We start from the raw sequence: 12,458 nt of genomic DNA on the forward strand, positions 1-12,458 counted from the left end.
CAATATTGATTAAGATTTCTATTTTTATATGTTTTTATGTTTTTTTGTATTATTACATGTACTCTTCATTTGGAAAAAATATGTTTGTTCCTAAGTTATGAATGTGTTCATTATTAATTAGTAGTATTTTTTTTAGTTTTAAATATAAACTAAAAATAAATAAAAGATTATAAACATATAAAAAAATTATTGAAAAAAATAAAACTTATAAAAAATTGATAAAGAAATTGATTAAAAAAATTAATAAAAAAATAAATTTTTAAAAAATTAATTGAAAAAATATAAGTATTATGAAAAAATAATAAATTAAATTAATTTAAAAATAAAAACTAAATAAAATTTATATAAAATTGAAAAATAAAGTATTGGTAAAAAATAATAAATTAAATTAATTAAAAAATAAAACTAAATAAAATAAAAAATATAATTGTATGAGAGTTATTTTTAAATAAAATTAATTAAAAAACTAAAACTAAATGAGAATTAAATGAAATAAAAAAATAAAAAAAAAAATAAAGAAGAGGCTACATGCTTCTTTTGGCAAGGTGAGAGAGGGAGATGGAGAGGATGTGCATAGACCGAGGGAGGGGGAAAAAGCAGCTCTCTTTAGTAAAACGCCAGCTATAATTGTTATAATATATAAAATAAATAAGCGGGCTTTTAATACTTTTCAAAAATGGAACCGCTCATTTTTTTTCTTGATTGTTTATTGCCGACAACATGTGTATAAATAGATTTTCCTGCGCCGTGCCTCCCCAGCAGATCGAGAATGGCGGAGAGCAGTGACGTACTCATCCTTTCCAAGTCCACAATCCGACCATCCCCACGCCCCTGTGAGGAAGACGGCGGTCGCCTGATCCATCTCACTCCCTGGGATCTCACGTTGCTCTCCATCGACTACATGCAAAAGGGAATCCTCTTCCGCCGTCCGCCAACGCAGGACTCCGACGCGACGACCTTCACCATTTCTCAACTCCGCGATTCCTTCACGGCCACCCTCGACCGATTTTTTCCCTTGGCCGGCCGCCTCGCCGTCGACAACCTCGACACTTCCCCTCCTTCTCTTTCCATCTCCCTCAAGTGCAACGACGAAGGAGCCGACTTCGTCCACGCGTCGGCCCCAAGTGCGACCGTCTCCAGCATACTCCACTCGCTCTATGTGCCCCCCGTCGTGCGCTCCTTCTTCCCCCTTAACGGCGCTATCAACTACGACGGCCACTGCCTTCCGCTGCTCGCCGCCCAAGTCACCGAGCTCGCCGACGGGATCTTCATCGGTTGCACCCTCAACCATGTCGTGGCCGATGGCACCGTCTTCTGGAACTTCTTCAACTCCTGGTCGCAGATCTACCGAAGCGGCGGCGGTTGTCCCGAGGTCAGCACCCCCCCGTCCTTCGACCGCTGGTTCCTCGACTCCTGCAATCCACCGATCCGTCTCCCGTTCGGCGGCGAGAGCGATTTCATCAATAGGCCTGTCTACCCTCCCGTGGAGGAGTGCGTCTTCCACTTCTCAGCGGCGGCGGTGGCCAAGCTCAAGGCTAGAGTGAACGCTGAGATGGGGACCGGCGGCCAAATCTCCTCCCTCCAGTCTGTGCTCTCGCTCATCTGGGTGTCCGTGACTCGGGCGCGTCGCCTCGATCCTAACAAGGAGACGTCGTACATGGTTTCCATCGGATGCAGGGCAAGGTTGACTCCCCCACTGCCGGAAAGTTACCTTGGCAACGCGGTTCACATAGGCGCGACGCAGAATGTGACAGCGGGGGAATTGCTGCAGCGCGGTCTTGGCTGGGCGGCGCGGCAACTCAACCAAACGGTTGCTTTGTTCAAGGAATCTTTGGTGCGAAGTTGCTTGGCGGAATGGGTGGCAACGCCATCGTTCAGTTACGCATCCACGTTCAAGTCGGAGGACATGTTGACGGGTGGTTCTACGAGGTTCAATGTGTATGGAAATGACTTCGGGTGGGGGAGGCCGGTGGGCGTGAGGAGTGGAGCAGGAAACAAGGGGGACGGGAAGGTGACTGTGTATCCGGGGCCTGAGAAAGGGAGCATCGCGGTGGAGTTGTGCTTTTCGGCCCAGACGCTTAGTGCATTGGTCAAGGACGAGGAGCTGATGCGCATGGTCTCCTGCATTTAGAGAGTCTGAAAGTTTCTAATTACTGCAATTGGCAAGGAGGAAGGTTTCCTTGAAGTTAATTAATAAGAATGGAGAGCGTGTGACCTCATGCCAGATTGATACTTATTTCACGTGTGAATTTTTTTACGTGCTTAATGTTTGATACGGTGCTGAAGAAGGCCATCAAACAAGGGTCAAAGTAGAAAAGGCAGGCCAATGTGAAGGTTAAAATTAAAAATGATCAAAGGCTCTTATCAATCGATCGGGTGTGACTATCAGTAGCCCCCGGTTCATCGGGCGAGGATGCCAAATGGCCATCCTCCAACAGCAGGCAACTAGAGTTAAGAGGTAAGCGCCAAACGACAAGCAACAAGCTTCTAGCTCTTGTCGATCGAGCGGTAAGGTCTGTCGAACAAAGGTAATCATTGACACTCAGGAAGCAAAGAAAAGGATAGGCCAGCAGCTCCGAATGGTATGATGGAACGGGGATAGCCCGTTCGAGTGGTATCCAATCGGTCAATAGTGGAGCCCACTTACATATCTCCTCGTACTCTTTTGAAAGTTTGTGACGTCGGCAATAGATCATGTCAAGCATGCAAATCATACTTTAGAAGCTTCTAACTTATCACATCAGATATTTGCATGTCTATTTAAGAAAGGGTGTCAGAAACACTTTTTGACTTGTCTTTTCTTAGTATACTTTGGAAAACGCGTATCCACTTTGAGATGTGTGCACAAGTGATATAGTGACACTCTAAAAGGAGGTCTCCATTTACAAACTTCACGGTTGAACACGCTTTGGTTACAGCATACTTACTGCTCTTCTTCTTTATTTACATGGATCACTGACTTGAGAGTCGGAGGGCCAACATCGGGGACCCCCTCCCTAGCCCGTTACTAACGCTCTCAATTTTGCACAATAACGTGGAGTCTTCTCTGAGTCAACCCCAAAGCTACCTCCCCAACTAATCGTTTTCTCAACTTTCAGACATGATCATATTTGGCGCCGTTTGTGAGAACTATACCTGAATCCTAAACGTAAAGATGGAAGATGTTGGATGACTTACTACGGTAACTCTAACACAATAAGACTTGGAGATGTTGATACAAGTCCAAGCTACCAAGATGGTGGAGTAGCAGCAAACAACAATCGACTGCCAAGCGAACAACCTTGCAGCGTCGATGATAGGACAAGTTGATCTTAGAGCCTGAGCGGAAAACCCCGTCGTTTGCAAGCCAAACAACAGCCCGACCAAAGCCTTCTGAGAGGCACCGAATGCGCCGATCCCCTATCATCGGGCATTATTTCGCATACCCTCGAAAGAGGAAGGCTGAGCAGAAAAGACACAAGGATCCTCCTCAGAAAATGTGTCCACTCGGGATGAGCAAAAAGACAAATTATCCCGACTCGATGACTCACTCGAACGAATCAACAAGCAGTTCTCCTAAGAAATCCTTGACGATCAGTTGTCACCTCATTATAGGCCTCTGATGATTGGAGAATACACCGGGTCAACTGATCTCGAAACCATCTTATTAAGTTCAACAACATGGCAACACTCGACCAGTACACGGACGAAATCAAGTGTCGAGTATTCCTCACCACGCTCTCTAGTTCGGTGCCAAGATAGTTCAAACGTCTATTGATCAGGTCCATCTGTTGGATCAAGATTCACATGAGAGAGAGGGGGGGGGGGTGAATCACGTGTCTTAAAAACTTTTCAAAAATTAAGTACGCAGTGGAAAATTAAAGCGGAATGAGAACACAAGAAAACACGGGAGGTTTTACTTGGTTCGGAGCCTTCGGTGATTCCTACTCCAAGACCTAGGTCCCGTGGACCTATCGATGGGTAATCCACTAAAAACCTCTTCCAGTACCTCTAGAAGAGGGAATCGAGTACAAAGAAGATCGGTGAAGTTCAACAGACTGCACTTCCCGTTTGCAGAATTTAAGTACAATAAAAATGTTACCGACACTTAGGATCAAAGTGACTTGTTCGTGTATCGATGTCGGTCTATCGGTCGTGATCAGAAGTCCTCAGAACAGTTGTAGGGTGCAGCAGCTTCTCAGGAAGGTGCTCGACTCAGAAAGCTTGGGGTAAAAGTAGTGGAAAAGGCGAGGCAAAAGGGGAATATCGTACACACAGAATAGTATCACCACCCCGCATAATAACCTAAATGAATTAGGTACCAACTGGTATAAGGGAATGTGAAAATACTGATAAACTTTAGAGAAGAAGGAATGTATGGGGAAGCACAGACCGATGCAAAATTGATCATTGAAGAAAGGGCGAAAGTCATCTAGAGGCATATGAGAGTGGGCATAGGCAGAAGGAATGATCATTTGGTAATCATGGGGAAAATGATATGTTAGTTTCATTTGATCGACCTCATCACTGTTAAAATCAGACTCGGTGAAGGTATACCACAACCCAGGAATAGGCGGGCGTGAGGAAGGAGAACGTGCCATGGAACAAAGGTTGGAAATAGAAGATCAAAAGGGGGAAAGGAGGAGCTTACTGGGAAAGGATCGCTGGCAACGAGAAAAAGCAGAAAACGAGAAGACGAAGGCGGCACAGTGAACAAAAAAGAGAACAAAGGATTTAAAAACCTTGGGGGTGGTTGCCCTGAGCCGTCTGATTCAGTGCTTTGGAAAATGAGGCTTAATCTTGATCGTTGAATTCGAAAAGACAGCTGTCGCATTAGATCCCAATAGTCATCTGGTCGTGGGTGGTGACACGTGGCACTCAACTACAGGAGGTATTAATGAGGGATGCGAGTGAATGATTAAAAGGCATGGCTGACATGCTTTACATTAATGGGCAGAGATTTGAGTAGTTTCTAAGAAATCAGGGTGACGTCAGCAACAATTAACAGGCATTGAGCAGGGGCGTTGCTCGGAAAGGAAAATCAAAAGATGTGGAAAAACGACTAAGTGTTATACATGTCGATGCTGAGCGATATCCCGCTTGGAAGAGGAGTGGTCAATCAAGGAAGATATAGCAAGGAAGTTAACAAGTGGCCAAATGTGTCGATGTTATAGCCAAGTGGTTGCTCTAAATCCTAGTATGCCCAGTAAGAGAGAATTTAGCTTCTTGATGAGTAAAAGGAACTATGTGAAAGGGAGTAAGTTATGCTTTTATCACCTAGAGGGAGTTTGCCCTCTTAGGGGGAGAATGAAGGGCTTAACTTATGTATTCATTACCTAGTGGCATGAAGAAGGTTTAGGCTATGAGATTAGCCTAACTTACATGTGGTATTGTAAGTGATAGTGTTGGTATTGTCAAACATCAAAAAGGGGGAGATTGTTGGTGCAACATCCCTCAGGTCAAGGTTGACCTGGTTGACCAAGCCTGAGTCTTGGTTTGGGTTTCGATGTTTGACAATGCAAGGTTGATTGAAGAAGAGTCAAGTAGGTCAAGGATGATCGGATACTTGACTGAGAAAGTCCTGGTGAGTGAAGCCAGGCAGAAGAAAGTCCTGGTGAGTGAAGCCAGGCAGAAGAGAAGTCCTAGTGAGTGAAGCTAGGCAGATTAGAAGTCCTGGTGAGTGAAGCCAGACAGAAGAAAGTCCTGGTGAGTGAAGCCAGGCAGAAGAAAGTCCTGGTGAGTGAAGCCAGGCAGAAGAGAAGTCCTAGTGAGTGAAGCTAGGCAGATTGGAAGTCCTGGTGAGTAAAGCCAGGCAGAAGAAAGTCCTGGTGAGTGAAGCAAGGTGAAAATCCTAGTGAGTGAAGCTAGGTGAAAGACCTGGTGAGTGAAGCCAGGCACGGGGAAATCCAGATGGGTCAAGACTGACCAGACATCTGGTGGAAGTCCAAGTAGGTCAAGGGAGTGACCGGATACTTGGCACAAAGAGAAAAATCCAAGTGGGTCAAAGGGATTGACCGGATACTTGGTGTGGAGTCTTGGCAGGTCAAGGGAGTGACCAGATGCTAGGCATGATATACCAACAGGTCAAGGTTGACCGAATGTTGGTTTGAGAGGCTTGGGACTTGGTTTTGGGCAAAAACCAAGAGCTAGATCGATCCAGTTCCTCTCTCTCTCTATTCCAGATTCATCACAGCTCCTCCCCAGCACTCTCTAAGCTCCTCACCGCCAGTTCTTGAAGGTTCTTGGAGGTTCATCCAAGTCAAGAGGCGAGTTGCAACGAGAAGAAGAAGAAGCTAGGGTTTTTACTGCATCTCTATTCACCCCCCCCCTCTAGCTACTTTTCGGTCCTAACAAGTGGTATCAGAGCAAGGTTGCTCTTCACCGGAATCACCGCCGGAAGGGGCAAACATAACAAGCAAAGCTAGAGGGTGAAGAAGTTGGAGCAAATTCATCAAAGTCAAAGAATTCAAGAAGCTCAACTTCAAGATGCAATTCCAAGATGGACTTGGATTTGATACAAGGGTGGCTCCACCATACACATCCACAAGCTTCGATTCTTGGAGATCAAGAATTGAAAATTTCTTGATGATGGAGATAGAGCAATCGTTTGCTCTAATGGAAGGTTTTAAGGCTCCAAGGAATTCAAAGGGTAAAGTTCTCAAAAGGAGCAAATGGAGCCAAGAACAAATCCAAAGATGTGAGGCCAATGACAAAGTGACCAAGCTTTTGGTCAATCTATTGCCGAGCAACATCTTGGAGAAAATTGGAGAAGTTGAAGATGCCAAAGAGCTATGGAGCAAATTGGAAAAGGCTCATGAGATCTCCTCCACTGTACCTAACCAAGAAGAATCCAAAGAGGGTGACTCATTGGAGAAAGATCAAGAGGAGGACTCCGAAGTTGAGAGATGCTCAACTTCCGAAGAAGAGGAAATCCAAGAAGCTTCATTCTCAAGGGAGTGTAATCAAAAGAGCAAGGAAGGAGCATATTCCTTGTTTCATGTACAAGAGGATGAAGAAGAAGGTGAAGCCTCCACCTCTAGGATTGAGGGGGAGCAACTCTTGGTGACACCGGATCAAGAAGAAGGAGAATCCTCCACATCCGGGTCAAGAGAAGAAGAGGATGAAGAAGCTTCCACCTCCACAAGTCAAGATAAATCAATTGGAGGGAAATCGATTTCGGATCAAGAGGAAGCCTCTACATTCATATCAAATGGAGGAGCAAGTGCCACCCCTACAAAAGAAGGTATAAATAGTTCAATTAATAATAAGAATCATATTATATGTTTTGAATGTAGGGAACATGGGCACTACAAAAGCAAGTACCCTAAATTGGCCAAGAAGAAGGGCCAAGTGGCACCTAAGGGCAAGGAGAAGCCAAAGGAGACCATCCCCGGAACAAAGAAGAGCAAGGAGCATATTGTGTGCTTCTCTTGCAATCAAAAGGGGCATTACCGGAGTCAATGCCCTAAGGGGAAGAAGATGGTCAAGGCTCAAGGAGGAAGCTCAAGTCAAGGGGGAGCATCTAAGGTAAAAAGGAAGGTAACTTTTATTGAGCCTATCCCTTTACATTATGGTAAAAAGCATGCTAGTTCTAGCTTATATCATTTTAATGCTATTTACCATAAGAATAGAGAGCATGGTAAAATTAAGGAAAATAATGTAGCTTACCATGCTAAAACTACCACACCTAGGATTAGGAAAGTAGATAAAAATCTAGGCAATCACACTAAGGACCTTAGCTACAAGCCTAGAAATAAAAATGCTCATAAATTTAATGGAAAACCAAAAACTAAGGACTTAGTGATAGAAAATCAAGTCTTGAGGTCAAGGCTTGATAAAATGGAAAAGACCCTAAAAAGGATGGAAAATATCCTAAAAGGGCAAAATGAGCATAGCCTAGGTCTAGGAGCACAAAGGTCATCTAATGTCTATAGGGGTTTGGGATACAAACCAAAGGCTAAGAAGGATGTAATCTCTTACTATAGGGTTCCATATAGTTATGGAACCAACCCTAGGTCTAGTGGTCAAGCCAAAAATACAAGGGAAGTTATCCCTAAGAGTATTTTTGCAACAAATGTGACTAAGACTTCTAAGAAGTCTAAGAAAGTCACAAAGAAGGTTACAAGGGAAGCAATCCCTAGAGTTGACCTAGAAAAAGTGACCAAGACTTCTAAGAAACCAAACAAGGTCACTAGGAAGGTATCTAGGGAAGTTATCCCTAGTGAATACCTAGAGCATCCAAGGAGCACCAATAGGTTTTGGGTTCCTAGGAGCATTTTCTCTATCCCATAGATGGGTTAGAGAGTGTCAACTCTGAGAAGAAGGGTAGTTAACCCAACTTTGAAGAAATTGACACTCAAGGAGCATTTTCAAGGTTTTTGTTAACCTTTGAAAATGAAATGGATTTATTGTTACTCTTGGAAAGAGTAAAATGTGCTATAAAGGAAGAAATTTGAGATGACTTTAAATGGCACAAGAAATCAAGTGTTAAGAAATACCAAATTGGGACTTTGGTATTGTCTTAGGAATTTAATGCAAATCTAAGCCTTAATTTAAAGTGATTACTCTTATGGGAAAATGAAATATGCCAACATTTGAGGAATGTTTTAAATTTTTAATTGGCATAATTAATTCAAGAGATTAAAGAAATGTCAAGTTGGGTTTTGACATTTTCCTAAGGAAATTGGGCAATCTAGGGTTTATGCTTTAGGATTAGCTAAGGGTTAAGGATACTTAGATAGATAATCTAGGTATATATTAATTATGCAAAATCTTGCCATGTTTGGTTGCCCATTATATGCCATGACATCATGTTTTATTTGTGCATTCATGACTTATTATGAAAAACTCAAAAATACCATGTCATGACATACATACATCATGTAGTTATAGGAAATTTTCTTCTGAAAATTATTTCCTTTTGATGTATGCCATAACATAATCATGCATTAAGTTTAATTCCTTGTAATTAAGGACAAATGACATTTAACAACACTTATTAACAGTGACATCCTAGGTGGATGTCTAATATATCTAAAATGCCTAGATAGATATGCATGATCCCTAGAATAGGGCAAAACCAAATTTTACATCTCACAAAGACCTATAAGATGACTTGTATGTGTTCTGTCCATAATAGATACAAGTGAGATGTTAGGATGATGAACAAAACTCAACATATTGAGTTAGTGCATTTCCTTGAGTTTTAAGTTCATCAAAACACATAGTTATGTGTTTTCCCATCATTGGGAAAGCTAATGTACAAGTCATGTGCATTAAGCCCAAGGAACATGGTGGGATATTGGTTTTGAAAATGTTTTTAAAATGATTTTGGAAAACCTTGGTGAAGGCTATCTTTTGATAGTAATCACCATTGAATAGTTAGACACAAACTTGAAGAAAACACTAAAGTTTTTGCAAGTTCTCAAGTTTGTGTCAATCTTTGAAAATATGATGTATTTTCATAGAAAACTATTTTTCCATGATAAATTATACCCTAAATAATGTCTACACAAATTTTTACGATTTTTGGAATTTTGTAGAATTTTCTAGGGGTTTCTGAAATTGGCTGAAATTGAATTTCAATAATTTCAGGCCTTCAATCGATCAGTGGATCGATTGGAGTGCCTCAATCGATCAGCCGATCGATTGAGAAGGCATTTCTCGCGAGCAGAAGCTCACTGGATCGATCAGCCGATCGATCCAAGAAGATTGAATCGATTAGTGGATCGATTCAGTAGGGTTCAATCGATTGGAACCCAACTCCAATCAATTGAAGATGCTGATTTTGGCTGGGAAAGCTTATTTTCAGCATTTTGAACCTATTTTAGTCTAGGTAACCATTCCAAACCCCTGAAAATATATTTGTATACATAAAAAGGGTGTTTTCGTGTGGAAAACAAGGATGGATTGGTTAAGGAAGGCTAAGTTGAAGTTTAGGTTGAGGTTTGTTTCAAATTTTGAATATTTGAACCTCAAAACTTCTAAAATTGGGTTTCCTAAAGTTTTAGGGATTCCAAGTCATTATTGGTGCAATGACAGAAGTTTCCACCATGTCTTTAGGGGGAGGGACTCTTTAAAGACATAAAAATTATTTTTCATGAACCTTGGAAGGTGGTTAACCTTTCGTTAAGAACATGCTCAAGGATAAGCGTTTGAACTTTAATGGGGAGTGGATATCCTCATTGTTCAAGTGGCTTCAAGTGGATAATGCTCAAGAATGGGCATTTGCCTACATTGGGGGAGAATGTAGGGTTAAGGATAATGAAGGGTATGGGACCTTCATTATCGTGTTGATCACAACGAGTGAAGTTGTGAACAACGATGAGCAACTCTTCAGGGGGAGAGTATTCAACAAGTGAATTTGTTGATGTGTGCCAAAAAAAAAAAAAGGGCATGGTTTGATGTGTGTCAATAGGGGGAGAATGAAAGGGAGTAAATTAGGCTTTTATCACCTAGAGGGAGTTTGCCCTCTTAGGGGGAGAATGAAGGGCTTAACTTATGTATTCATTACCTAGTGGCATGAAGAAGGTTTAGGCTATGGGATTAGCCTAACTTACATGTGGTATTGTAAGTGATAGTGTTGGTATTGTCAAACATCAAAAAGAGGGAGATTGTTGGTGCAACATCCCTCAAGTCAAGGTTGACCTGGTTGACCAAGCCTGAGTCTTGGTTTGGGTTTCGATGTTTGACAATGCAAGGTTGATTGAAGAAGAGTCAAGTAGGTCAAGGATGACCGGATACTTGACTGAGAAAGTCCTGGTGAGTGAAGCCAGGCAGAAGAAAGTCCTGGTGAGTGAAGCCAGGCAGAAGAGAAGTCCTAGTGAGTGAAGCTAGGCAGATTGGAAGTCCTAGTGAGTGAAGCCAGGCAGAAGAAAGTCCTGGTGAGTGAAGCCAGGCAGAAGAGAAGTCCTAGTGAGTGAAGCTAGGCAGATTGGAAGTCCTGGTGAGTGAAGCCAGGCAGAAGAAAGTCCTGGTGAGTGAAGCCAGGTGAAAATCCTAGTGAGTGAAGCTAGGTGAAAGACCTGGTGAGTGAAGCCAGGCACGGGGAAATCCAGATGGGTCAAGACTAACCAGACATCTGGTGGAAGTCCAAGTAAGTCAAGTGAGTGACCGGATACTTGGCACAAAGAGAAAAATCCAAGTGGGTCAAAGGGATTGACCGGATACTTGGTGTGGAGTCTTGGCAGGTCAAGGGAGTGACCAGATGCTAGGCATGATATACCAACAGGTCAAGGTTGACCGAATGTTGGTTTGAGAGGCTTGGGACTTGGTTTTGGGCAAAAACCAAGAGCTGGATCGATCAATGGATCGATCCAGGAGCTGGATCGATCAGTGGATCGATCCAGCCTTTTCCAGAGCTGGATCGATCGGGGGATCGATTCAGAGGTCCCAATCGATCACCGATCGATTGGGATGCCGCTTCGCGCGATAAGCGCCGGATCGATCCGTGGATCGATCCAGCGCTTCTCGAGCAGTAGCGCCTAGATCGATCCGTGGATCGATCCAAAGCCTCCCGATCGATTGGGAGTTTTGAATCGATCGGGATCCGACCGCTGGCGCTGGATTGAGCCGCAGGCGCACGATTCCGTGGCATCTCTTCACCGATTCATCTCAGATCTTCACCAGCTTCTCCACAGCTCTTCTCAAGCTCGAGATCGTCAGTTCTTGAAGGATCTTGGAGGTTCTTCCAAGTCAAGAGGCGGATCAAAGCAAGAAGAAGAAACTAGGGTTAGGGTTTTTGCTCTCATTGTAAGCTTGTAAGCTTGTATTTCATTACCTTTCCCTTTCTTCTTGTATTGAGTCTTGTAGGGCTTCTCCGCCCTTGGTATTTACCATAAAGGAGAGTTTTATTAGTGGAGGGTGTGTGTGTAAGTGTGGATCCTTGGACTAGTCACCTCTTGTGAGGTGGATACCAAGTAAACCAACCTTGTTAGCGTTGTATGCTTTTGTTTCTGTATTTTCCGCTGCACATCTTTGAAGAAACGAGCAACGCCAACGAAGAGCACACGCGAAGCTATTCACCCCCCCCTCTAACTACTTTTCGGTCCTAACACTATGAAAGTCGAGCAACGACTCTAAATCCTAGAGTACCAGATCGGGAAGAGAGCAGCTTCTTGAAGAATAGTACAAATATTGATTGTGGCAGCCGAGCAATGTGTCTAAACCCTAGTGTGTCTGGTGGCGAGAGTGTTCACGAAGAACATCAAGTTTCTAGTCAGTCAGACTTACAGTCTCTTTTGACTATACTTGAGGGAAATATTTATGATACGGTGATGAAGAGGGGCCCCACCAAAGAAGGGTCAAAGGGGAAAAGGCCTGCTAACGTGGAGGTAAAGTCAAAAATGGTCAAAGGCCCTGGTCGGCCAATCAGGCATGATGCTCGGCAGTCCCTGGTCGGCCGGGCGAGGATGTCAAATGACCATCCTCTAGTAGTGGGAAACTGGAGTTAAGAGGATGCAGCCAGCAACGAGCTTCTA

The 12,458-nt window shown here is 43.3% G+C and overlaps 1 protein-coding gene across 1 annotated transcript; it reads left to right on the plus strand.

The window, feature by feature from the left end:
* Positions 1-769: 769 nt before the first annotated feature.
* Positions 770-2,131, plus strand: LOC122044025 (uncharacterized acetyltransferase At3g50280-like). The gene has a single exon (XM_042604572.1). It carries the CDS (start codon positions 770-772, stop codon positions 2,129-2,131), a length of 1,362 nt encoding a protein of 453 aa, XP_042460506.1.
* Positions 2,132-12,458: the final 10,327 nt, after the last annotated feature.

This window comes from Zingiber officinale, chromosome 2A, assembly GCF_018446385.1.
Source record: "Zingiber officinale cultivar Zhangliang chromosome 2A, Zo_v1.1, whole genome shotgun sequence".
In the NCBI taxonomy this organism is placed as follows: domain Eukaryota; kingdom Viridiplantae; phylum Streptophyta; class Magnoliopsida; order Zingiberales; family Zingiberaceae; genus Zingiber; species Zingiber officinale.

Bases quoted from the DNA above. Each gene is read 5' to 3' on its own strand.
- LOC122044025 (XM_042604572.1), top strand. From the start codon at position 770: ATGGCGGAGAGCAGTGACGTACTCATCCTTTCCAAGTCCACAATCCGA.